At 26.8% G+C, this 25,985-nt stretch overlaps 3 protein-coding genes and 1 pseudogene across 4 annotated transcripts; 2 read left to right on the top strand and 2 right to left on the bottom strand.

Annotated features, from left to right (window-relative positions):
- Positions 1 to 559: 559 nt before the first annotated feature.
- LOC113558723 lies at positions 560 to 4,393 on the top strand. 2 transcript variants are annotated; one of them, XM_026964240.2, is made up of 2 exons: positions 560 to 1,042; positions 3,936 to 4,393. In XM_026964240.2, the coding sequence occupies exons 1-2, from the start codon at positions 957 to 959 to the stop codon at positions 4,285 to 4,287; spliced, it is 438 nt and encodes a 145-aa protein (XP_026820041.1). In that variant the 5' UTR covers positions 560 to 956; the 3' UTR covers positions 4,288 to 4,393. The 2 variants fall into 2 exon arrangements, with proteins under 2 accessions (XP_026820041.1, XP_026820040.1); XM_026964239.2 differs by having other exon boundaries at positions 568 to 1,042; positions 3,891 to 4,393.
- Positions 4,394 to 10,075: 5,682 nt separating this feature from the next.
- Positions 10,076 to 13,992, bottom strand: LOC113557959 (COP9 signalosome complex subunit 4-like). Its single transcript, XM_026963499.1, has 9 exons — positions 13,812 to 13,992; positions 13,570 to 13,652; positions 13,384 to 13,505; positions 13,183 to 13,319; positions 13,004 to 13,118; positions 10,955 to 11,144; positions 10,713 to 10,895; positions 10,441 to 10,644; positions 10,076 to 10,203 (listed from the first exon to the last, which is right to left on the bottom strand). Exons 1-9 carry the CDS (start codon positions 13,916 to 13,918, stop codon positions 10,097 to 10,099), a joined length of 1,248 nt encoding a protein of 415 aa, XP_026819300.1. The 5' UTR covers positions 13,919 to 13,992; the 3' UTR covers positions 10,076 to 10,096.
- Positions 13,993 to 20,161: 6,169 nt separating this feature from the next.
- Positions 20,162 to 24,139, bottom strand: LOC113557958. Its single transcript, XM_026963497.1, has 2 exons — positions 23,756 to 24,139; positions 20,162 to 20,407 (listed from the first exon to the last, which is right to left on the bottom strand). The coding sequence occupies exons 1-2, from the start codon at positions 24,137 to 24,139 to the stop codon at positions 20,162 to 20,164; spliced, it is 630 nt and encodes a 209-aa protein (XP_026819298.1).
- Positions 21,919 to 22,436, top strand: LOC114253686 (annotated as a pseudogene).
- Positions 24,140 to 25,985: the final 1,846 nt, after the last annotated feature.

Genomic DNA, 25,985 nt, shown 5'->3' on the forward strand with positions numbered 1-25,985 from the left:
TAATTATATTTTTCCTATTTAATAAAAAACCTGCTATCATATATTGCAAATGATGTTACTACCCAGTAAATAAAAAGGCTTGTAACAATTAGAGTAAAAAAAAAAAAATCTTATTGAGTATAATTATGAATAAGTGAGGTGGGAATGGTAATTCGATAAAAATGTAAGTAGATATTATTTATTTGCGAACGTTTTTTTTTTACCCATTCGGGCTAGTCAAAACCTTTGCCCCCCTCTATTGAAAACTGAAATGAAGCCACTGGTCTCTCTCTCAGCAGGCGGTCTCGCACTTCCGTATAAAAATCAAAATAGCGTCAGAATCACGGGAGCTTCGCCCTTCATCGCCCAGTCGCGCAAGTCCACACCTTTTTATATTTCCATACAGTGAAATACGCACTCGCCCGACTTGGTCGTTTGGTCGATAATATTATATTATCATATAAACCCGTCAATTGGTGTACAAATCGGTCGCCGTCGTCTGTCGCGGCATTTCGCGTTGACCGCGCGCGCGTACCCATTTTACCCGCGTATTTCCGGTCGTCACGTGTTATCTCCGCCGTAGCCTCCGTGTGCGAACGTGTTCCGCGTTTAACCTACGCCGATGCGCCGGCGTTAGTAGAAACGGTTACGCGACGTACCCTGTCGGGCATCACTGCATCAGTGAATAATAATAATATTAAATAATAATAATTGTAATGTCATCGCGTCGTTTCGCGCGTTTCCCAAGTTCCCTCCGATAAATTGCAGCAGTGCAGTTGCTCGTGCACCTCTTGGCCGTCCGTTGATAAGTCGTTGGCGTAATAATAATAATACAGATAACGTAGCGTCGCCGTACGACCGTTCGACGAGTACAACAGTCTTACAATCGCCGCGGTCACAGTATTATCCGCGATCGTGCAGTGTCTGTATTATCTAACTCGTGCGCTCTATCGCAGCAGCTTGCACACGACGTCGCAATGTCGAGCGCAACGACGAAATGCAAACATCTCGACGGGGACGAAGAAGCGAAACGCAAACGCAGCAGATGGATGGTGTTTCCGGGGTAAGCACTTTATAATATTCATATATTATACATGGTGTGCGTGCACACGACGTTAAATATGTATTTTTCGTGTTTTCGTCGATGTAGGACGTATTAAACTCGTCTATGGATTATTGTATTTGTAAATGCGCTTTTTAGCAAACGCCGTTGCCCCACGACCGGCGATGTAATTGCGTCAGTTCTCTCTATTCGCCCTCGTCGACGTTTTCGTTATCGCTCGGAAGCTTCTCCCGTGTGGTGATGGTGACGACCAGTTTCTCTCTCCGCTGCGACGACCGAAAACGCGCGCATTTAGCAAAGATAGCATTGTCGTCTGTCCGTTGCCATATGTTTGATATCAATTGTTTCAGTTGTCGTATATCATAATAATGTTATATTATGTGATAACGCGTGCTAGATCGCATCGCGCTACTGCAGTACTGCACTGCCGCACGTTTAATTTGTTACTTTGAAACTACCTATTTGTTATTATAATAATTAAAAAAAAAAAAAAGTTATTGGTAATAATCGACGATATTCATAATACATTTTAACGATTAGGAGGTAGACATATTTTTGTATAACACGCAATTATATTCTTTATTGTAAAAAAAAAAAAATTGTATTTATTAAACATAAACAACATTAATTAAATACATTTAAATTACTTTTACAATAGTAATTACTTTAATTTCATTGCTGGGAGATTTTAACTTGGTAATTTTATTCTTGATTATAAATTGAATGATGATTTTCTTCATTGAACATACAAATTAAAGTTTCTAAATATTGTTAGCTTATCAAAATCTCAGTTAAGTGTTATAAGAATCTGGTTTATACTTGTGTGTATGAAAGTAAAAGATAATTTAAAGGAAAATTTAAATAATTATTACTGCAAAATTAAAATCAAAATATATAAAATTTAATAAAAATTGAAATTTTATTTTGCATGTTTGCATGTATATTTTACAATTTAAAATGCATATAATTCTGGTCTATAATAATAATAATATAATTATTTATCAAGAAGTCGTTAAACAATATAATATTTACTTCATATAATATTATATATTTGTATGAATCTGTTGTACAATTTAATAAAAATACGATTGGCAAATTATATTATTACGTAAATAACTACTACAAGTTTAAAATGCCAAATTATTAAAATCTTTTATTAATACATCTACACACCTAATTTATTTTAACTATTTCAGACTCGATGCACAGTATTGACAAATCTGAAATTTTCTTTTGGTCAAAAATGATCTTAAATAATTTTTTTTTCTTTTCAAAACCAAAAACGAATGTCTGCCGCTAGCATTTGCGTGCAGATAATTCTTAAAATAATTTCTATGTTAGGAAATGATGTTTCTAATGATGATGCTATTAAAGTTTTATGCAATGCAATAAATGATTTATTATTTTCAACTGAAATATTTGCCATTATACTTTTAAATTCTATTAATTCTTCTCTCAAGTCACTTTCTAAATCTATATTATAAAATTCAACTAGATTGTTACTTTTTTTTTTCGAGTGTTATCTAACGATTCGTTTTCAATTTAATAAAAATTCAAATTTATCGATATTTAGTTTAGTATTACTTTCTATTCTCCTATTTAGTTCAAAAATTAATTTTCAATAATTACTTAAAATTATCCATTTTTCAACTGTGGTTATTACCACTATATGCGTTATTCCATCTTAATAATATTATGGATATATTATTTAGTGCTATAGCTTAAATTTTATATTTTAAAATATAATATTACTCGATTTAACATTGAAAAAAACATGTGCAAAATATTTAATATTTGCATTACAAAAGTTATATGCCATCCTAGAGCAAAAGCTCCTTTTGCGCCTACGTTAATCCGGCTCTGGTAATATATAATACTAATAATAAACAATAATCATATGGAAAACAAGAACATAATATATATATATATATAAGGTGTAACAAGACTATTTAACAAACTTCCATTACAAATGTTACTATATTTGTTAAATAGACCAGGTATACCTTGTATATATAATATATATATATTGATTATATAATATTTATAGGCAGTGATGTGCTCAACGATTCTTAAAATCGAAACAAGATAAAAAACTTAGGACTCATCTACATAAAATATCGATTTTTTTGTCCTATAAATAATATTTTTATTGCAAAAACAAAATTGTTATATTTTATTACATATTTTTGTATTTTTTACATTCATCACATATCCACCTATTATAAACTTTATCGGTAATTGCCTCAAAAAGAAATTTTTTGGCACTATTGATGACAAATACTACTGATTACAGATTCAGAGTGTTTGTCCTAGTTGATAACTTATTTTCTATATTTTTGAAATTTTTATCAAAAACATGGTTATAGACGATTATTGTACAAAACAATAATATTCGTATTTTTATTTTTATTTAATTTGGTAGATAATATTTCTGCTTTTACAGTTAGAAAAATAGTATATTTTTTATAGTTTCAAATAAATATTTTAAAAGAATGTTAAATCTGAATGCATTGTCTCCATATCTTAAAAATGTATAGCATATCAAATTGTTTGTTTTGAATAATCCATTTAACTCTACTATGTTCAATTAATGCATTTGTAAGAACAGAGACACCGCATGTAGGTATAGCAGCCTCTTGAACTTATATGTGATGAAAGGAATATTTTTTATAGTTGTTGACATTGATGTAGGGAATTGTGACAACAAATGTATATATATATATATATTTTTTTAAATATTTAGTACTTTGAATGACTTAATTCCAATTATTATTATTATTATTATTATTTTGCTTGTTTACTTTTATATATTTTTATGAAATGTTGTTCCATAATGGAATGTTCACAGGATTGAAGCATTAAAACCATACAATATTGTGTTTGATTATGATAGATTTGAATATGAACTAGCTGTTGGACTTGATTTTGCACTTGCTAAAGCGCTGGAACCAGAAGAAATCATAGGAGCTTGTAACTTTAATGGCGAAATAGTATACTTTATGAAGTGGAAGCGTCAAGTTGAAATAAGTTACATATCATCAGAACATGCTTCAAAATTGTACACTGAAGCTACAATTAAATTCCATGAGAAATATAATAATATATCCCAAACAGTTGCTACAGATGTGTCGCATCTACAAAAAGAGGGTAGTGTTGCACGTCGTAGAGTTGGGCGTCCTAAAAAGGCATCACAGGGTTCAAAAAGATCTTATGTACCAAAGTACCTATCTAGAAAAAAAAAATAATGTGAATAATTTTTCAATTTGAGAATAATGATAAGTTGTTATTATAAGACATTATTATTATTATTTTTTTTCATTTATATAAATTATTTAATAATATTTACTCTGTACCTGCTGTTAAAATAATCAAAAATAAACTGAAATTTGTACATTTTTAAATGACACTAATGTAAACTTTTGATAAAATTTCTCATTGTATGCCATAAATGAATTATATAATTATTTTACAGGAAGTAATACAATTTTACAAATTATAACCACATGAATTTTCTAGTCTTAAGAAGTTATGTACAATTAAACCATACTATGTCCGTGTGCACTTGAAAAAGCTTTAGGTATGATAAATATTATATTAATCAAATTGAACTAATTGCACTATTATTTTTTTAGTGTTTATAACAAAACTAAAATAAATTTTACATGACTAATGGAAGGTTTAGAATTGGTATTTGTTATTTTTATTATAGACATATTAGTATGTCAAAAGTACGGTGTCAATTAAAGTATGTATTTAAATTTTCATAAGCCATAAGGCTACATATTATTATAATATATAGGTTGAAAGGAAAAGAGTATGTATATGGTCAAGACTGAACAAGGTACTTAATAAATTGAGCAGAAGCATAGCTTTTAGGGAGTGCTATAATAATATGCAACTTTATTATTACTATTATTAATTGTAATAAGGTACAAGTTACTATAAAGATAAAACATCAATTTGTTTTAAAAGTATTTTATTTATTTTAATTTGTTTAAAGTAATCAAAATTAATAAAAATAAATCAAAACAAATACTATCATTTTGTAAATAGGAAAATAAATTAAATAAACAAAAAACCAAAATATTTAAATACCTAAATAAATGTAATATATTTGGGTGTAATAATATGCGCTAATAACCCTAAAAAATCTACTATATTATGACAAATATGCTTTTACACCCAAAATATGCAAAAACATACACTATTAAACTTTATATAATTATTACTATTGCTATGAAATGGATTTGTATCTCAGTTAGCATGTTTTCCTGTGTAGCAAAAAATACATACAAATTTATGAAATTACAAGCCCTGTATATAACTAATCACTAAATTGTAAATACAGTGACAAAAGTTATTATACAGCTAATTGGTCTTAAACGGCTTAAACAGACTGCTCCCAATACGTCTAACATGTAGGAAAAAATTTAAATGTGTCTACCGGACTCACTATACTGGTTAATGAAGTCAATGTGTATTTTAAGAACACGTTTTGGTGCCTTTTCCATATATGATCGCTTGTATTCATCATGTGCTTGACTCATCACATGGGGATTAATTGGGATATTAATTTTAAAGATATTTTTTTACATAACTCGAAATCATCACAAAATAAAATTTATATTTTTATTTTTATAAATTTTCAAGATTTTTCTTAATGAATTACAATATACGTTGTAAAATACATAAATAAATACGTGATAATTAATATTTATTATTACATAAATTTAATTATTTTTATAACAATTCATATGTATACAAGTAAGCGGATGTGACTGGTGATTACTGTTTATTCAAATTATAATTAGTCACCCAGGTACTAGCAATTTGTGTATAGTACAATGCTTTAATTTCAGCATCCCACTGAGTAGACATTAAGCAGTTTAATCAATGTAACTATTTACCATTTAAATTATATTTAACACGGATGAAAAAAATCTAAATCTTAGTTGTTAATTTGTTCTATAAATATTTCAGCAAATAGGTTAGTTATGTTGGAAAAATATTTAAAAATAATTTATCTAAATCATGAATTGCAAAAAAGTTGGCAGGGATGGAAATATAATGATGTAAATCGTAAATCTATATCTCATAAAGCGTATTAACTGTAGTCTAAGTTAACATTTAATTTCTACACTAGAAACATAAATAAGTATAGTATTATTATATTATACACTATAATATATATATTGTATATATTATACATGAAATTGATTCTGATGTAATGTTTTGGAGATGACACTGTAATTATTCTAAAGAATATGAATTATAAATATATATACTATAAAGCAGATAATATTATCTTAACTGCCTAACATTTTAGAACTAAATATAAAATGGTGTTAAGAGGACGTTATACCCGCATGTGTTGTCTGTCTTACTAATGTAGATTATAACAAATTTTCGTTCAGCAGAACACATTTTGTGATGTTAGCTTTAATATTAGAGTAAATTTACATATTATCAAATTTAAAGGTAAAAATATTATTTAGGGCATCTCACAGGCTTTTATTGATATCTTAATTTTTAAGTGAGTTATGGTTATGTAAAATATTAAAATTGTAAAATGCTAGTAATTCACTTAAAAATTAAAATACCAATAAAAGCCTATATAACCTATATCTAGATGCCCTAGATAACATTATTACCTTCAAGTTTGATAATAGGTAAATTGACTCTAATGTTAAAGCTAACATAACAAAATGTGTTCTGCTGAACGAAAATTTGCTATGATCTACATTAGTAAGACAGAGACAACACATGCGCGTATAACGTCCTCTTGAATGCCTAAAATTACTATTTTAATATTTATCTAATCTTACGTTATTATGTAATAACTGTAATTTTGTCAATGAAAAAATCGATAAACAGATAAGTTAAAATATTTGTGTTTGCATATTGACTAGAGCAGTTAATAAGAACATTATTTTTGTATTTTTTAGGATCTTATAGATTCAATTTCAGTAGGTAGTAAATAATTAAACAATTAAACATTATTTATGTATATTTTGTTTAATCCATAATTGTTTAAGTTTGTAAATGACAAATAAATAAACTAAATAGATTTTTTTTTTTTAAATATTTGGTAAGTACTTACTTTAAATAACTTAATTCCAATTCTTATAATTATTATTAATTATTTTACTTGTTTAGTTGTTTACTCTTATAATATTTTGAACTTCATACATTTTGTTCCATAAGCAATAAGTAATTATTTACTTATATTTAAAATTTTCTAATATATCCTGTGAATAATTTGGAACAGGCAAATTGTTGGAATTAGTGCTATCATCTTGAAGTATTTTCAAAATATCTTTAAAAACTAGTGGTTCTTTATTTTTATCAAAAAAATTTTTACATTTTATTTTAATTATTGTACTATTTTCTCTAATTAAAGGAAGTTCATTTATAGAATTATTCATTTGTTTTAAAATGTTAAACAAGTTTATAAATGACAAATTTGAATTTTGAAGCTTTTTGATATTTTCAACAATACATGAAAAATGTGCTTTAATGTAAGCAGGATCATAGCTCACATTTATTTTATTTAAAATTAATTTACAATTTTGAATGCATTTTGCTTCATCTTCCAAGTTTTAATTTACATTTTTTAATGAAAGCAACATAGCACAAATAACCAATTTTAATAACGTAATAAGTTAATTTGCATTAATGAAAAAGCGCAGAAAATTACTGTAATATTCTTTGCTATACTTTTATTTTTATAACAAAGATATAAATTTATACATGAATTATTTTTGTATTGGATTAGAATTTACAACTACCTTCTACTGTGATAATGAAAACAGTTATTGAAAACTAAAATAAAATAAATATACTATAACTATATATATACTATTAATAAAATAATATTATGTATACAGATAAATCCTTCTCAAAATCTGAAATACTTAAAATTATTTAAATACTTCAAGTAAATTTGTTAATTAAATATCAATTTTAGAGCAACAAATAACAATTAATTAATAATACCCAAGTTTGTAAGTAGGTTATACAATTTACTTAAAACTTAGTTGAGACTTGTGTCTTATTTCTTATAGTTATATTAAATGTTGGTATTAAAATGTATATAAATAAGGTAAATGGCGAGCGCAGCGATGACTTAGTTGGTTGAACCTTTTACACAGTGGCTTCTCGTAAGTGAGGTAGACCCACAGTACTAAAATCCCGGGTTTGCCACTTAGTCAAGTAATGATTTATAGACACTCATTGACTGCATGTATTTAATGTTGAAAATAGTAATACGCATTATATGCAAAATCCAGTCTTTACTTATTATTATAATACTACAATACATTCTGGAGTTGGAATACATCCACTATTTTTTTTTTTAAGTTCTGGAAGAAAGTTAAATATATAAATTACATGTAAAAAAATAAACTGATACAAATAAATAAGAATAAATAAATAATATATTTAATTTGTTAAGTTTGAAATACTTAAGATTGAATTGTAGTTATTTGAAAGAAAAATAAATAAATACATTATTTTAAAGGTTATTTAAGTAGTTCATTTTATTGATATTTCTAATAAAATGCATGTATTTTGTTTTTAAAATATATATGTAAATATCTTGTATACAGATATAATACACAGGTTTTAATTGTTTTGAAGAAATATTAGTAGTTTTTGTATAACTCTTTCAAGTCATCTATGCTAAAAATGCATTGCTTATTTAATAATTATAAAATAATATATTTTTATGTCAGGTAAATGAAAAGCAAAATACAAATATATAAATATATACATCTTATATAAATAAAATTATTGTATTTCTACAATATATATGTAACTTAACTAGGTTAAATTCACATGAATATATAATTATACCTTTATTTGGTACAAGTAAAAATAATTAAAATAAAATAAATTTATCCCTACAGTTAATTGACAGTTAATATAATCATCATAAATTAAGGTAGCGGTTCCCAATCCTTTTAGTTGTGTGGACCACCAATTTTGTAAAAAAATCTTTGAGGACTATCAATGACTAATAGACTACCTATATACGTATGTATATAATATATAAAATATAATTAAATATATAATAATATTATTTTAAATATATATGTTAGTAATGTTGATATTATATGGTCCGTGGCACATAGGTTGGAAATTGCTGAATTAAGGAATTTGTATACCGCTCACATTGTGATTTATTGTCGTAAGTACCACATACACAAATTACAAATACAAAAATAGGTTAGATCTCAAACCTCTCAACATTAAGCCCTACACTCTCTTTAGCGATAAAACACACTAAGGTCTGATAAAGACCTAGATGACCTAACCTAGTCTGAGCATCTCTATGTGTACCCTACCATAGTGAAACCGATCATTGAGTGGGGATTCATAGTTACATCTATGAGTTTCAAATGAAACATTTCGGTTTTAATTTTAATTTTAAATTTAATATTATGATTTGAAAAAATTCATATTTTCAAGTTTTTATTACCACTTTATTAGAATATAAGATTTAATTTTTACAAAGTATTCCGTACGATCTATAGACAATTTTCTGCAGAGTTCAGAATTTTTTTTCAGAATCAAAATCGGACATCTTAAACTAACTTTAATTTTGTCAAAACTTTACATCTTTTGAGCTCAAATTGACGGCAGTAGCGAGGATCCTTAACCAAAGAACTAAGATACAACATTCATAGATTTAAATACTTTTTCTTATGAGCTTAATGGTGATTCTAGCACATTAACAGGATAGGCAGTTGCTCTTAAATTCTTTTTTAGTTTTTTAATATTAAAAAGTTAATTGATTTATAGTTTTGATTATTAAAATATCGATCAAAAGAACAAAATATTAGTTTCATATATTTCTTATCATTTATTTTACACAATCAAATAATTTTATTTTTCAAACTTAGATATTAGTTATCATATCAATTAGTTATACATCAATTATAATCACTTATATATATACCTAATTTTTTTTACAAAGATTTAAAAAATTAATTGTAACAAACATAATTTAGAAAAGTATTATTTTATAATGGCGTTTGATTATCAGAATACTTATTACATTTGCGAGTTAGTAAACATGATTTGAATAATAGCATTTTCATGACAGCGCACAGATTCAAATTTGATATTAAAAGTTGATATTGAATTTTCCACATTTTGGGCTATAAACAAAAAAATATAAACAGATTATAGAACATGGAATAGTAGTGTTTCCCAACCTATGGGTTACAACTTGTGGCGTTTTTAAGCTAATTTGGCAAATATATTGAGAATAATATACAAACAACTTAGACAACTTTTTTTTTAGTGGAGGTTGCATACTCAACAAACAGTAAATTTGTGGGTCATTATTACAAAAAGGTGGGAAAACACTGGAATAGCATACCCAAAATACTTACAGCATTTAAAGTAAATAAAACCATCAATGTGATCAATTAAACCTTTGATACGTTTTTCAGAAATCATTTTTCTTGCTATTTTTTCAATTTTATATTGATCAATTTTCCATAAATATACTAGATACTTCATTTTAATACATTTATACAGTTTACTGACCGCAAAAATGTTATGTTCAACTAAAGCTTCAGTCAATAAAGATAAGCCTGCAAGATATTTAGACATGTAACACATATTTAGATATTAAATAATATATTCTATTGTAGATAATTACAATTGTCTGTTATTATTTCCTTATGATATGGCATAAGGAGTTCTCGTATAGGCTCAATATCGTCTGGTTGAATCAGATGACCCAGGCAAAGTTTTTTTAAAATTGGATCAGGTAACATTTTCAGGATTTTATATCGCATGTCTTCATCATAAAATTGTTTTAACATTTTGAATCGTTTGTAATCTAATACAAAGTACATAGATGAATAATATTATGTAAACCGTATTGTTCATGTATCTTACTAGATGGAGATAGTACTGTGCATATAAAAGCAGCTTTCAATAATGTTAAGCGTACCAATGCATCGAGCTCATTTATACAAAACACTTCATAATATTCACGTGCAGCGTCAATAAACATGCAACGATGATCTAATACGCGTGCATAATACACTTTAAACCAATTCCCAAGATTTTCATTGTTTATTAGAAACTAGAAGAATAAAAATAAATATAATTTTGGAAATATTATTTAATTAGATAATTTTAAATATATATATTGTGTATATGGTCTACTAATGTAACATATTTTACTATAAATTTATTGGTAAAATTAGGGCAGTGATTTTCAACTTTTTTTATTCATTGCACCTACAGCCACTAGAATCAAACATTAGGTCACCCTAAAATCAAAATAATAAATATATTTTAGAATTATTTTTTAATGAAAAAAAAAATACAGTATACAGCAAAATTCATTAAGTAACTTTATTAATTTTTATAAGTTGTTAAATTTGTAAATCAAATAAAAATGCATCTTTTTACCATAATTTATTTTGAAAAACAATTTTTTTGCATATTTTTATGATTTTTATTGCATATTTTAATACTTTTTAGTGCATAAAAATAACAAAGTGCAATTACTAACGTCCATAAAAATACTTATATACCATATACCATGATACGTTCGGAGTCAATGTGTTAATAATTGAAAATATATCAACAAGAACACAATTATAGCGTGTAATGCTGAAAAAGCAAGAATACATATCAGCTATCAAGTTCTTAAAATATGTTTTATGTAACACATACTTTTCTGTCTACTTATAAATTACTAAAAATAATAGTTACAGTTTACATAATTACAGTGAGGTAAATAAGAGAAATTTTTAAACTTATAAAAGCTAAAAAAAGTCAAGACTACCAAAAAAAAATATAATAATAGTAAAAACAATACTATCATCAGATATAGTTCTTAATGAATTTGATAGACTAAGAAAATTAAATTAAATAATTTTGTTATTACAAATAATTAGTGTTTAAAGTCTGAAATATTTCACAAAAATGTGAAACATTGAATTTTTTTAATACAAATATGAATGATAATAATATTTATTTATTAATTAAATAATAGTCTATAAGTTGTAGCTTTAATCATAGATATTAATATTTAATAACAGTGTGAATCAACCACTCATTATAACTATATACAACTTAAAGCTTTTGGTAAATTATACATTTACAAATAGAATGACAAATGTTTGTAAAAATAAAACTTATTTGAAAAATAAAAATAAATTTCATCAAAATACTGAAATATTTTATGAAGTTTTCATATTATAAATAATATCATCTGACCAGAATATTTGGATATTCGAGTTTACGAGTTATATATTATTTATTAACTTGGTATAGTTAATAATAAAGTTAGAATGTTACATAAATATAAATATAAATATATATTTTGGAGAATTCAAAGAATAATTAGTATGTTAGAAATCCGTTTCACTTACTGAAAATTAAAAGTATGCCATTTGTATTATTTTAATATAACTGCATATTATATTATAAATGTTAAAGTTGTACTATGGTTTATATAAGAAATGTATTTTTATTCATTTATTAACATTTTTATTTATGTATATAATTTGTTTTTAATTTAAATTTTCATCAACAAAAATATTTGATTAATAGATCATGTAGGTGGATAATAACAATTAATATTTGATTTGATTTGTTTTCTAGTATTATTAAGTCCTCAAACACTTAATATGCTATTTTTTAAAACTAAAATACATAAAAGCAGTTATAATATTTTGTACATACATTCGCCCAATAAGTTGACGATGAGAAAATTATATTAAAATATAAACTAACGATGATAGTATAACAGTATTGTAAAAATATTTTGATAATCCATCACTACTATAAATAAATAAATCAATAGCAACAAAATTCACCACATCTTCCTACCACTACTCATACCTATTTTTATAATCAAGTTAATAAAACACATTGATAAACCACATACATAAGGATGCAAACTTTATTAATTATTTAAATAAATCAAACCTGTATTCTTGCAGCTTTCATAACATAAAACTCTGCTAGTATTGGATTATTTTCTTCCAAGTAGTAATGTACAATTCTAATAAATATTTCCATTTTTAAATCCATTGAAAATTGTCTAAAAATTATATACAAATTAATATAAATTGCAATAAACTATCTATAAAAAATAAAATAAATACATTTGTTCCGATTCAAATGGAATACAGATCAGCTTCTGGAGTCCTTCTTTCCATTTTTTTTCCTTTATATTTAACCTATATAAATATAGATATGTGCTGGCTACTACTTGATCAAAATATGTTTTCCTGTAACTTATCTAATAATTAAATTAAATGGTAATTTAAACACATTAAGTAGGTACGTGGAAAAAAAGGTCTTACTTTATACAGTATGAAATTAGCCAAATGGAGGGCCAGTTTATCTTTCAAAGTGGGCAAGATTTCTATGACAAAACTATTAAGTACCTCTCGAGAAACCGTTAGAAAAATTTTTGAATTAGCAACTGAAATCAATGAATTGTCAGAGCATTATAACAATATATATAGATATGGTCTAATAATACTTACGGACTTCTATGACGTTTTCAAACATAATTTTTAAATTGGTACTAATTGAAGTACATCGGGCGTCTTTCAACAAACGCTTATATCTATAACAATCAAATATCGACATAAAATCAATCGGTGAACGATTATGATTAATTAGACGGGTTGTATCCTGTCTAGTTAGGATTTGACAGATTTATAGGAGCAATGGTCAAATTATCCGATATAATAACTGAGTAATTAATTATTCATTGATATCTCACTCGTTTATTTGAATTTGGTCCAGCGCTGTCCTTTTCGTTGTTACCAAGTAATACAGTCTTGTGTGGAATTTCTTGAGGGTGAGGGGTACTGCGAAAGCCGAATCCATGGTGCAACGTTCTCGTGTTGGCACTAAAATAATACACAAATCGTATACGAATTACGAATATATAATGTTATCATCACTGTATGCTTGTCTGCGGCCTGGCGTTGGGAGATAATCGCGGACCGCAAACTCTAACCTTTGTCCTATGGCGGCGACTGACATAAACGCCAAACCACCGGGACGGTTGGCGAGTTGGAGTATCAACAGTGTGAGCAATGCGTATCGGAGCGCAACCTGTAGAGTGGTAGGTACACAATCATCTATACTGATATTATGTGGCATTGAATACGACGTACGAGTACGTACCCGCCGCGCTCGAAACGCAATTTGCCGATTTTCCCGATTGGGCGGGCACGCGACGACGGCTGGCAATCAGTGTGACCAACCGCGCGGACAACGTGAATTTTCGTGTCGGTCCGAACGGTCGGTGGGCCGTTTAACGCTTGTCGCGCGCCCGCGAACCAAAAAAATATTGACATTATTTGTAGGTTATGTTTTAGTTTTTCAAATATTTTTATCCGCGGAGGCAAGGACGAGAAGACAAATCGGTAGACTCCCTCTCTACCGCCGCGCGCCGCACACTAGTAAAAAAAAATATACCCACCGAAATCAGCTGTGCGCTCGGCTAAACAAGCAACCACCGGTTGCGACGCAGATGTTGCTACGCAGACGCGCCCACGTACATCATAATACTATAATAATATATTGTTGACCCGCGCAATTTCAAACGGGAATTATCAAAACATTTTTAACCGCAGTCCACGGCCCGCTAGAAATATTGTACGTCTGCGCAATAATTGCGCATTCGTGCATGTGCATACCGGTACAATAAGACTAACTTACTGTAAACCACTGGGTATTAATAAAGCGATTTTGCGTTTCATCGTGAATTAAAAGCAAATGAAATCGGCTAGCCTTCTGTTTAAAAAAAAAAAAAAATATTTTAATTGATTTGTACAGGCAAAAACATACCCGCCGAATGCGGAATCAAAATAAATGTGCCCCGCGAAAAGACACAAAACTACTTATACAATGTAGTTAATAAATAAATAATGACATTTCTGAATCGAATAGGCAGTAGCGGCTCGTGGGTAAATATTCTGGGGAGACTTAAATTATATGACATAAATTCCGTGTAACAACGAACATTTTTTTGTTCGTGTGTTAAATCATTATGACCACTGGTCGGTAAAAATTCTATTATATTTTCTTTTTGCATTTTAAAATATGAATAAATGCTGAAATGCTTATAAAAATGTAAAAAACCGTAAATATTAGACGAATATACGTATATTAATTATTAAATAATTAATAAATCGTGAATAAAACGTCTATAACTAGAAAAAAATAATTAATTAAACACGGGCTACACGGCGCAGCAGCGTGGCAATTACTGTCGTGAACCCGGGTTCAATAGCGTCTATGTTACGCAGCTTATTCTCATCGGTTCCCTCCGACCAACCACCCATGCCATTAAATGTTACGATTGCAACTGACGGGCTTCAGTTTCACTGAACCGGCGACCGTCGTAATGAGCCGTAATGTGACCCGCAGAAATGACTAAAATAGTATTTTAATCGAGATACCCATTAATAGGTTTTCGATTTTGTGACTTTTAATTTATAATAATAAACAATGAAAACGATATAATATATTTTCAATTCAAATAAAAATATTTCTAATTTCTAGACATTATTATTTTTAATCAATTATATTATTTACAAGTAGCTAGTTTATTTTTGAGGGGATACGCAGTCTCAGAGTCTCCCCTGACGAGCCGCCCCTGCAAATAGGTAAACATTTTGGCGTGAAAAATTCGATTTCCGTAGCAATTAATCGAGTAAACAAAGTAATGTAGAATTATTAAAATCAATAATATATTAACATTTGATTTTGATGAAATAAGACGCTTTAATCTGCATTTAAAACACATATACCTACATTTAAATGATAATATTGTAATTGTATAATTGTTCATACTAAAATAGTATTATATTGCGTATTATGTGAACTTTTAATCCACCAGTACTTTACAAGTTATGTGTTTATGAAATATTACCTATACATGTACTTACTTTATTGTTATTTTGTTTTATTTAAGTTATATTACCCAAATACCCAATACCCGTAACCTGTGTATGTATGGATCAGTACAGAGTAACTATATGTTCTGTCGTTCTACATCATCCTAAACCCACCTACTATTATATTATGTATGTTCACGCCTACGTTTACTTTCTGTTCCTGTAACTTTTGTTACGAAAAAATAATAAAAAATCGTTACTAATTATAATATAATCGTTTATTGAAATAGGTACTTCACAGAAATATATTCTCTGCAGAACGGTTATTAATATAGATTATGTTATATAGTAGTATAATACATTTACACCCACCTAAAGAGTTAGGATAATATATTTTGGAGATTGAAAAACACTTATTTTTTATACTACTTATTTTGTTTTATTTAATAGTATTATAGTAATCGCATAACTTGTCGTAAACTGAACCAAATATCACCATATGTATAATTATCAATTTTTAATAAACATGAATTTATTGAAATAAATGAAATAATATTAATTTTATTAGTTATACAAAAATATTAAGAAATTAATAAATAATGTATTTATAATATAACATTTGGTTGATAGAATTTCAAAATATTTAAGTAATAAGTTAATAAATTGAATTTATGAAATAGATTTTTTTTTATTATTATTTTGATCAAATATATATTATTAGATTAATAATTATATTAGGTGTAAAATAATAATTTAGCTTTTACATTTTACAAAATATTAGTAAAATATGGTTGTAAAAAAAAATAAAGGTTTTGTTATTTATAATAAAGAATATCGTAGGATCGATAAAAATTATGTTTAAAATAACAATTTGGCTCATTACTTCTATATTATGTTTTCATAAAGAACGTTAAAAGTACGTCGCACCTGCATGACGTGTTGTTTGCGTCTTACATACGTACGACATAAACAAAACGCGTTTACGCAGTCTGAGTAAAACTTGCTCAATTTTGGTCTTAGAGTAAATGTACCTATTATAAAATTAATAGATGACAATATTTTGGAGGGAAAGACGATAAGTTTTTTTCATTATTCCTAATAAAACATTAATTATATCGTTTATAAATAGCAAAACTTTTTAAATCGTTAAATAACCTTTAACTTTTCAAAATTTAAGTTTTTAAAAAAACCTCATTGTCTTTCCCTCCAAAATATTGGCATCTTTTAATTTTATTATTGGTTTATTTATTCTAGAACCAAAATTGAGCGAGTTCTACTCAGACTGCGTAAATGCGGTTATAAATATGAGAATTTAGCAAATCATTTTCAGTAAACTTTTTTTGTAGGTTTTGTAAGGTTCATATAACGATGCCTAAACATTTACGTAAAGACAATTCTTCATTATTCTGTAATTCTTTAAATTATGTAGATTACATTGTTATTAATGACCTTGTTTAGCCAGAAATAGAAGACATCTGGAGAAAAATCATTAGGTAATTACTGTCTTAACTTTATAAAACAAAATAATACTAAAGACTTTTTTTAATAAATGGCAGCATTATACTTAATCAATGGGTTATAAACATGTAAGTTGTGAAATAACATTTAATAAGTTTATAGAATATATTATGTTTAAAAAATATCTATGAGTACTTTTTCCTTTTAGACCCCACCATTGTTCAATTCTATAGTTACTTTTACATTGCAATGATCATTATATTATTTTAAACTGCATTTATATTTATTTAAAAATTAATTTATTATTCATAATATAACATAATATGTTGTCCTTACTGAAATAATATTTAAATTATTAATATATATACACACTAGAGTCTAGTGTATAGACTAAAGAATATTATATTAATAGAATTGTTTTAATATGAAAATATAATACATACCTACATATATTATCTATAATATGGATTAATGCATTAATTGTATACAATATAATAATGTATACATCATTACAGACGTTTTAAAGCAACTATTATTACACTTATAATTTACTGACTATATTTTCAGCTATACAAGTTCTATAATTAAAGAGGCTTTGAAAATGACAGAAAAACTAATTTACATGTCTATAATTTTTATCGTTATAATATAATAAGACATATGTTAAGGTATTGTTTGTTCTAATTAAAAAAAAAAAAAAATTACTGACAATTTTATTCTAGATCGATATAGATTTTCAAATTTTGTATAAAAAATACTAAAATTTCAACACAGTTTTTGGAGAAAATATGGATAATTTATTAAAATTTTTGAAGGAGAATCAGGGATTGTGAAAGCAAAAAATTACTAGAAAAAATGTGCAGTTCAATGCAAGATATGACATATATGTCACAACTGGTAATTATTTAGAAATACCTATTTATTGAATTCAAACATTATAACTCCTATACCTATGTTATTTATTTATTTTATTTTATTTCATATATATATATATACATATATGAATACTGGGCGGCGTCTGGGTCTCACTAAAAAAACTTGTGTTGAGCCCAAAATAATAGCACAGCAGTCCAGCAATGGAGATAGAGTTAACTTTGAAAAAGATGACTGATAACGGTGAGTACAAAATATTTTCTGCTAATAAAACGTTTGATGTATGCTTCAAGATATTTCACTTCTTCAATGTAGAAATTTCGAATATCCTCTGGAATCGAGTGACGTATGGCTGTTTATAAATATTTTTTTTACAATATACAAACTAAATATTATGATAAATCAAACGTATTATTGATAGAAATTTCAAATAAATTAAAATCAAAATAATACTCGATAAAATGATTAAATGTGTTACGGTCTCGGGCCATGTAGTGTAAAATATAATATGTGGTGTATACGTAATACGTGATATAGAGTAACTATAATAGTACTATTAGATAATATTCTATAGTCAGTGGCGTATTTATATGCAGGCACGTGCCTACAGCGACAAATTTTAAGAGGCGGCATATTTTTCAAGGGATTTTTTTTCGATATGATGGTATTGCATATTGACTCGGTGAGACTTATTACATTACTTATTACTTACTTATTACATCGTTTTTTGTTATTGTAAAATACTCTAATAGCCACAACAGCTAATACGATTATTTTAAATTATTGAAAACAATGGCATTGCTTTAAAATAGAATTCGAATTTGTTATTTTTAAAGTTTTCTATGTTGACACTGATACAGCATTACGAATTGAATTTCGAGGATTTAATTGACACGTTTGTAAGAACCAAATGTCGATATAAATCGATCGTCTAACTAGTAATTTAATATGTAAGCAATTTAGAACGTAACAAACATTTTGTTATTCCCTTTATTTTTTAAGTTTTTCAACTCCAATTGTTATGATTTTGTATTTAAAATTAAATTAAAATTTGATTTACATACATACCAAATTCAATTTTATTTTATTATAATTAAGGGCGGCAATATTCCACAATATAGGCAATAGGCCTACAATCGGTAAATATTTAAATACGTCTCTGTCTATAGTAGTATAGTCTATATTACATATAATAATCACTAGCTGTGACGTGTAACTTATTATAGGACACAACTTTTCCGTCAATAAAATATCAGAATTCTATTCTCGAGTCTTCGAGGATCTCGTCGTTATAATACTATTTCTAATATGATTATAATTAAATGTAATAATGATGACTTATTAAATTTAAAATGTATGATTGTAGTATTATCAATTATTAAATTAAAAGCATTAATGTTGTTAAGCTATTAATAGAATGCCAACATAATATTGGTTTTCTCTCCCAGATCCACAGGCAACATAAATAAAACGCATTTACATAGAACAATTTTTTTGTTTTTAAAATGAAATCACCTATTACGTAAATTATAGAGGATAATATATTTGAGGATTTGATGTACCTATCAGTTTTTATTTACTTATTATTTTATTTGTATTCAAATTTAAAAATAAAATATATATTTTGCAAATTTAAATGAATATTAAATTGTTTTATGATAATATTTAGACATCAATAACCCAAATCCTAAAAATATTATCCTTTAAATATTTATGATAAGTAATTTTACTGTAAGATTTTTAAAAAAACAAAAGTAAAAATTATTTTGCGTGAATACTTTTTATCTATGTTGTGCTTGGCAAACAGAGAAAACAATACTACGCTGACGTCCTCTTAAAATCGGTCATGTATTTAAAATCGAATATTTTACAATTAATAAAGACATGATTATTATGCTATTCCTCTTTCCTTTTCAAATCGATCTAACGTGGCCAGGAAATTGTCTTCACCTTGGCTGTCTACAATTATGGGGCATTGAAAGGATGACACTGGTGGTATCCAGGAGCGGTTGCAGTCGTCGCGAACTACTACGTTCTTCTCTGTGCCCTGGCACAATTGTTTATCGATTTCACGTTTTATGGATTGATGTGCCTCAATAATCTGTTCCAAATCGTTGTTCAGTTTGCAAAGATTATCCTTTATGTTAATATAAATAATTACAATTAAAGGCGATGTAAAAATAATATATTACTTACACACTTCAATACGAGCGACATATTAATATTATATATTATTATATACTCATGTATGTATATGTTAGCGTTAAAGTATTTAATGGCGATATTTCACGAAATACCTAGCTATTACATACATTAACCAAATCAATGCGATACAACATATAATATTAAATTTAATTAGGTATTTTATGAATTCCCGTGATTGCTCAGTTATAGTTTATATATTAGATTTCGTTAAAATAAGGCGAGATAACGTCAATAATAAGTGACGATCAATTTATTATTTCGTTGTGGTAGAACATATAATATGTTTGTTTCTCGTCCAGTTGTTTGCAGTACACCATAATTATACATTTAACGCATTATATAGCTGTAGTACCTACACGTGTTTTAATTTTTTGATTGAATTTTTATTATATAAATATATATATAAATATTTAAATTATATTCAATAAGGACGAAACAATGATATTCTTATGAAACAACAATTTTACTCAATTGAAAAACGTGAGTACAAAAATAATAGTGCTATTTTATTTAGTGAAAAATATTTAAATTTGATATCAGACGTCAAAAATATGAAGATTAAAAAAACTCAAACCCGTGATTATTGGCTTGCGAAACATTACGATTTAATAACAATAAATGGCGTCGAAACATTAATTTACCCATTTAATGAAAACAATCCGAATTTCAAAATATACGTTATGATAGACCATATGTTTGACATTTTAAACAGTGTTCATAAGTCAATTGGACACGGAGGAAGGGACCGTATGTTATTTGAACTTAATAAAAAATATAAAAATATTACCCAAGCTGATGTGAAGTTGTATTTCAATTTGTGTATTCCATGTCAACAGAAAAAAAATCACAAAAAAAGGTATTGTAGTCAAACCAATGGTTTTTAACGATTTTAATTGTCGCTGTCAAATTGATCTTATAGATTTTCAATCACAACCTGATAGAGATTTTAAATTTATATGCGTCTATCACGATCATTCAACAAAATTTTGTATTTTAAAACCCTTAACTTCAAAACGAGCAGAACAAGTCGCATGTGTATTATTAGATATTTTTAAACTAATTATTTTTATGAACTAATTAATTCATTGCGTGAAATGTGGCCTGATTTAAATATCGTTCACGGGAAACCACTGCATAGTCAGTGTTGAACGAGCCAATCAAGATATTGGAAATATATTGACAACATGGATGCAAGATAATAACACCAATAAATGGAGTGAAGGACTCAGATTCGTTCAATTTACGAAAAATATAGCCTATCATTCTGGAATTAAACGAAGCCTATACAATGCGATGTTTGGAACTGACGCTAAAACTGGCCTAACGTCAAGTATATTGCCACACACTATATTACAAGAAATACCATCAACCGAAAACAGAAAACGCAAACAAACAGAAGAACGACAAAATGCGAGAAATAACTTAGAAATACAAGCGAAAAAAATGAAGAATTTATCAAGTGCTAAATTTCCAGAAGCAAAAGAAGGTTCAACAGTTCAACTTAAAATTTCTGATGTTGATAGAGGGAGGGGAGATCCTCGATCGGTAATTGCTGTGGTTCTCAAAATTACCGAAGACGGGTTCTATCAACTTAGACGTAAAAGTGGAATGTATAGATTTATTAAATTTTTTAAATGTATACATTTAAATAACACCTTAATTTTTAAAATTATAGGTATTTTATAACAGCTATATGCACGTTCCCGATTCACTATGATAAATAAATTATAAATATAAATTCACATGTTCCGAAAACCTTATATCATTAAGCGATATTCCTCAAGAAAAACAAATTTCTCTATACGATTTGCAGCTACAGAACAATCAATTGGAAATGGACAAGGTTTTTTCATTTGTACTTGTATCACTAAATGCACTACTAATCGATGTGCCGTAAAAATGGTGTTTTGTGCAATTCAAAATGTCACCAAAATCAATCGCGTACTAATTTTGACAAATAGTGTAGATAATATAATTGTTATTCATTGAAACGTAATATAAAAAAAAATTGTAAACATGACTAAGATAGATCCAAAACCAATCTTGTATAAAATATTTTTTTTTAATGTTTATTCATTCTTATGATTTATTAGACTTTTTTAGAATAATTTATAATATCAATTAATATTAGTAATATTCGTTTATCCACTTTAACTAGTTATTAATTTAAAATGTAAACACTTTAACGGTTCATTATCTGTAATTCTATAATATAACTAGTTATTTTATGCGTTTTCAAGATAAAGTATTTATATAATTTTAATGTAAACACTTTAACTAGAAATGTTACGTTAAATTATAAAATAACTGGTTTAATACTTTAACGGTAACATATAGATATACGTACCTAGGATACACATAATAGTGTTTGGCCAAAGCCCGAATGATTTTCGTAGTTTGGACTTTTACAAACGAGATTTGGTAAATCTTAAGATAAACAACCTGCAGTGTTAGTATAAGTAGTACATTTTCTACCAATCATTCGATATTTTTTCCCGTGCATTATACTTGTACATAAAAATAATATTTATTATATTGGGTACTTTATTAGCTACTACATACTAGTATACTATACAGGTACACACATTCATATTATTATTATTAATTATACAATATTTACGTCACTTAAATAACGATTTTATGAACTTCTAAATGGTGTAATCTCTAAAATAATAATTATTAATTTTATACACGAGCATAAAGCAAGGGAAAATATACTACATAGTTGGTAAAAAATGTCCGACTTTTACCAACGCTGCGGGTCGTTTATCCTAAGATTTACCAAACCTCGTTTGTAAAAAGTCCGGACTACGAAAATCATTCGGGCTTCGACCAAACACTATATTATGTGTATCCTAGGTCTTACCGGTATTTGTATTTTTGCCGTAACGCGTACACATAGTAAAATATATAATAGGTATATTGAATAATATAATCTACATGATTTTTATTTTATATCTATTATCAGTGTACCCATTACAATTCAAGCTGGTATGATATTAATATAATGAAATACAGTTTTTTCCCATTTGTTTACATTCTGTTGTGTTTATCGTTCTAAAAGCAGATAATCATTACTGTATACAAGGACCCAACTCCTTCAGGATAACTACTCCAAAAATGTATTATAATATATAATAATAGGCTACTGTCTTTGCAGTATTGTACATTATTTTGTTTTCAAATACGGCCATAATTTACGATTACATATTATAACAGGCATCATATATTATGTATTGTTAAAAATAATACCTAATATTAATAAAATAAAGACAATAACCTCGAATTCTTCGATTTCCTTTTCGACGTTTTCTAAAAAATTGTTGGCCATATTCTTATACGACAAAATATTCGGTTGATTTTCTTCCAGCTTATAACGCGAATTTTCGAGCAGCTCGCGCGTCCACCGGTGGACCTCGCCGCCATCGTTGTATGTTTCAACGTCAGTGTCTAATGAATAAATTCCCCTCTGCATCATAGCAAATATCACATCCTTGGACAGTGGCGCGGGTTTGTTTTTAAATATGCCTTCGTCTCTCATTTGCTCTAGTCTTGACCACAGAGTCTTTTTGTCGTTGTTGGATTTCCCACAATCTAGATATAAAAGGAACAGCACCAATGATATGATGGCGGATGCAAAGTAAAAAATAACAAATAGGTCCATCGTTAATGTAATATAATTATTATTTGAATTTTCGAACGCGTAAAACTAATTGTTATTTTCTATAAATCAAAATATGAGCTATAAAAGTTTGTTTATTCGGTCCCTATGAGTGATATATTTTGAGAAATATTAATGTTACGACGCACGGTTTTTTAAAAAAATTAAAAATTTTTTTTTTTTTGTAAACAATCACTAGTTAAAAAAAATATTTATACGGTACACCTTTTTTTTTTTTTTTGGTTACCTACATAATAATATTTTAGTTAATAAATATATTAATCAATAAAATTAATATGATTACATTTTTAGTATTTGTTTGATGCTAAATAATAGGATAGGAAACATACTATACTAGTTGCTACCTTTATGACAACAAACAAGTAATACTATGAATAAATCCTATGAATTACCTTATCCAAATATGATTTCAATTTTAATTCGTTTTGAAGGTTAAATTAAATAATTGAAAAAATTATAAAATTAATAAAATCACAGCAACTGATTATTGTAATCGTTTAAAATATATATTATTTATAACTTTATAAGATTCCGTTGTAGTTACATTTATTGTTATCATAATATTCAGAACTATATACTTATATCGACATATTGAATGTAGTAATCATTAATAATGTATAATAGATATATCTAAGTATTAAGTATATAACTTATAGTTTAACAACTATAATACATTATTATACCTATATTATAATTATAAATAGTTTGTTAAGGTTAAGACTTAAATTGAATATACTCATCATGATTACAAAATTTTGAGTACCTATTTACAAATAAAATGTATCAATGATGGTTCATATTAAATTGTAGTAAAAGTAAATTAAATAATTTGAATAATGAATAAATACAAATAGTTGTACCTACAATTTAAAATAAATAAAATTATACTCTACAGTATATTATGGTACAATATTTATGACAATTTTAAATTAACAAGTAAAAATTATTTAAAAATGTATTTCTTTAAATTAGATATTAGATGTTATCAGTGACTATAAATATAAAATAAATATTGTATATAATATACCGGCTGAAATAAAACGTAAGAAAAAAAGTTATAATTTTATACCTATTGTTTTGGTTCCATAATATATGCTTAAAAGTGAAAATTATAGAAAATGGATCTTATTTTGAAAAGGTTATGGCTGGGAGCTATAAGCGTAGTGTATGGTATCGATTTTGCAGATCATAACTATTTTTATTTCATCATCATATACACTTTTTTTATAACTCTATAATATTACAGGCAGACACATCTAAATTATTACATTTATTTATAAATTAATACAAAATATTGACAATCAAAGATTCAAAGGTCGATATTGATTATTATGAGTGCTAATAATATTTATCATACGAACAATCATTTAGTTTATTACACCTGACTATTCTCCAAAAGATGTCAATGAAAAGGTACCCATGCTTCGCTAAAAAAGTAAAAAGTGTAAGTTAAATAATATAATAGCCATATTTTTATAGAATTAATACTAAAATTATATTTACACAAATTATTTAATAGCGAACAAGAATAAATTATATAAGATAAATAATAACATGTTTAAAAGCAAATTAAAAGTTAGAATTTTGAACTAGGGCCTATAATTATCCTTTGATCTTTTTAATTCAATAATCAAAATTTTCATTAATAAAAATAGTAATTATTATAATAGGTATAAAAAAAAATATGGGGAAGTAGGTACTGTAGGCTACTGCTTTGTTGTATACAGTACTTACTGTACATAATATACTTATAATAATCAGATCACTGTGATGGGTGTATTGATTTTTAATTCGATGATATATCATTGTATACTCAAACAATATTGTT

The sequence above is a fragment of the Rhopalosiphum maidis genome, chromosome 3, assembly GCF_003676215.2.
Source record: "Rhopalosiphum maidis isolate BTI-1 chromosome 3, ASM367621v3, whole genome shotgun sequence".
Lineage (NCBI taxonomy): Eukaryota > Metazoa > Arthropoda > Insecta > Hemiptera > Aphididae > Rhopalosiphum > Rhopalosiphum maidis.

Coding starts and splice junctions, on each gene's coding strand:
- LOC113558723 (XM_026964239.2), top strand. CDS start 957: ATGTCGAGCGCAACGACGAAATGCAAACATCTCGACGGGGACGAAGAA. Junction 1,043..3,890: donor AGATGGATGGTGTTTCCGGG/GTAAGCACTTTA, acceptor GAATGTTCACAG/GATTGAAGCATTAAAACCAT.
- LOC113557959 (XM_026963499.1), bottom strand. CDS start 13,918: ATGGATTCGGCTTTCGCAGTACCCCTCACCCTCAAGAAATTCCACACA. Junction 13,653..13,811: donor GACCAAATTCAAATAAACGA/GTGAGATATCAA, acceptor TGATTGTTATAG/ATATAAGCGTTTGTTGAAAG. Junction 10,645..10,712: donor GGAAATAATAACAGACAATT/GTAATTATCTAC, acceptor AATATCTTGCAG/GCTTATCTTTATTGACTGAA.
- LOC113557958 (XM_026963497.1), bottom strand. CDS start 24,139: ATGGACCTATTTGTTATTTTTTACTTTGCATCCGCCATCATATCATTG. Junction 20,408..23,755: donor AGGAAATCGAAGAATTCGAG/GTTATTGTCTTT, acceptor ATTAACATAAAG/GATAATCTTTGCAAACTGAA.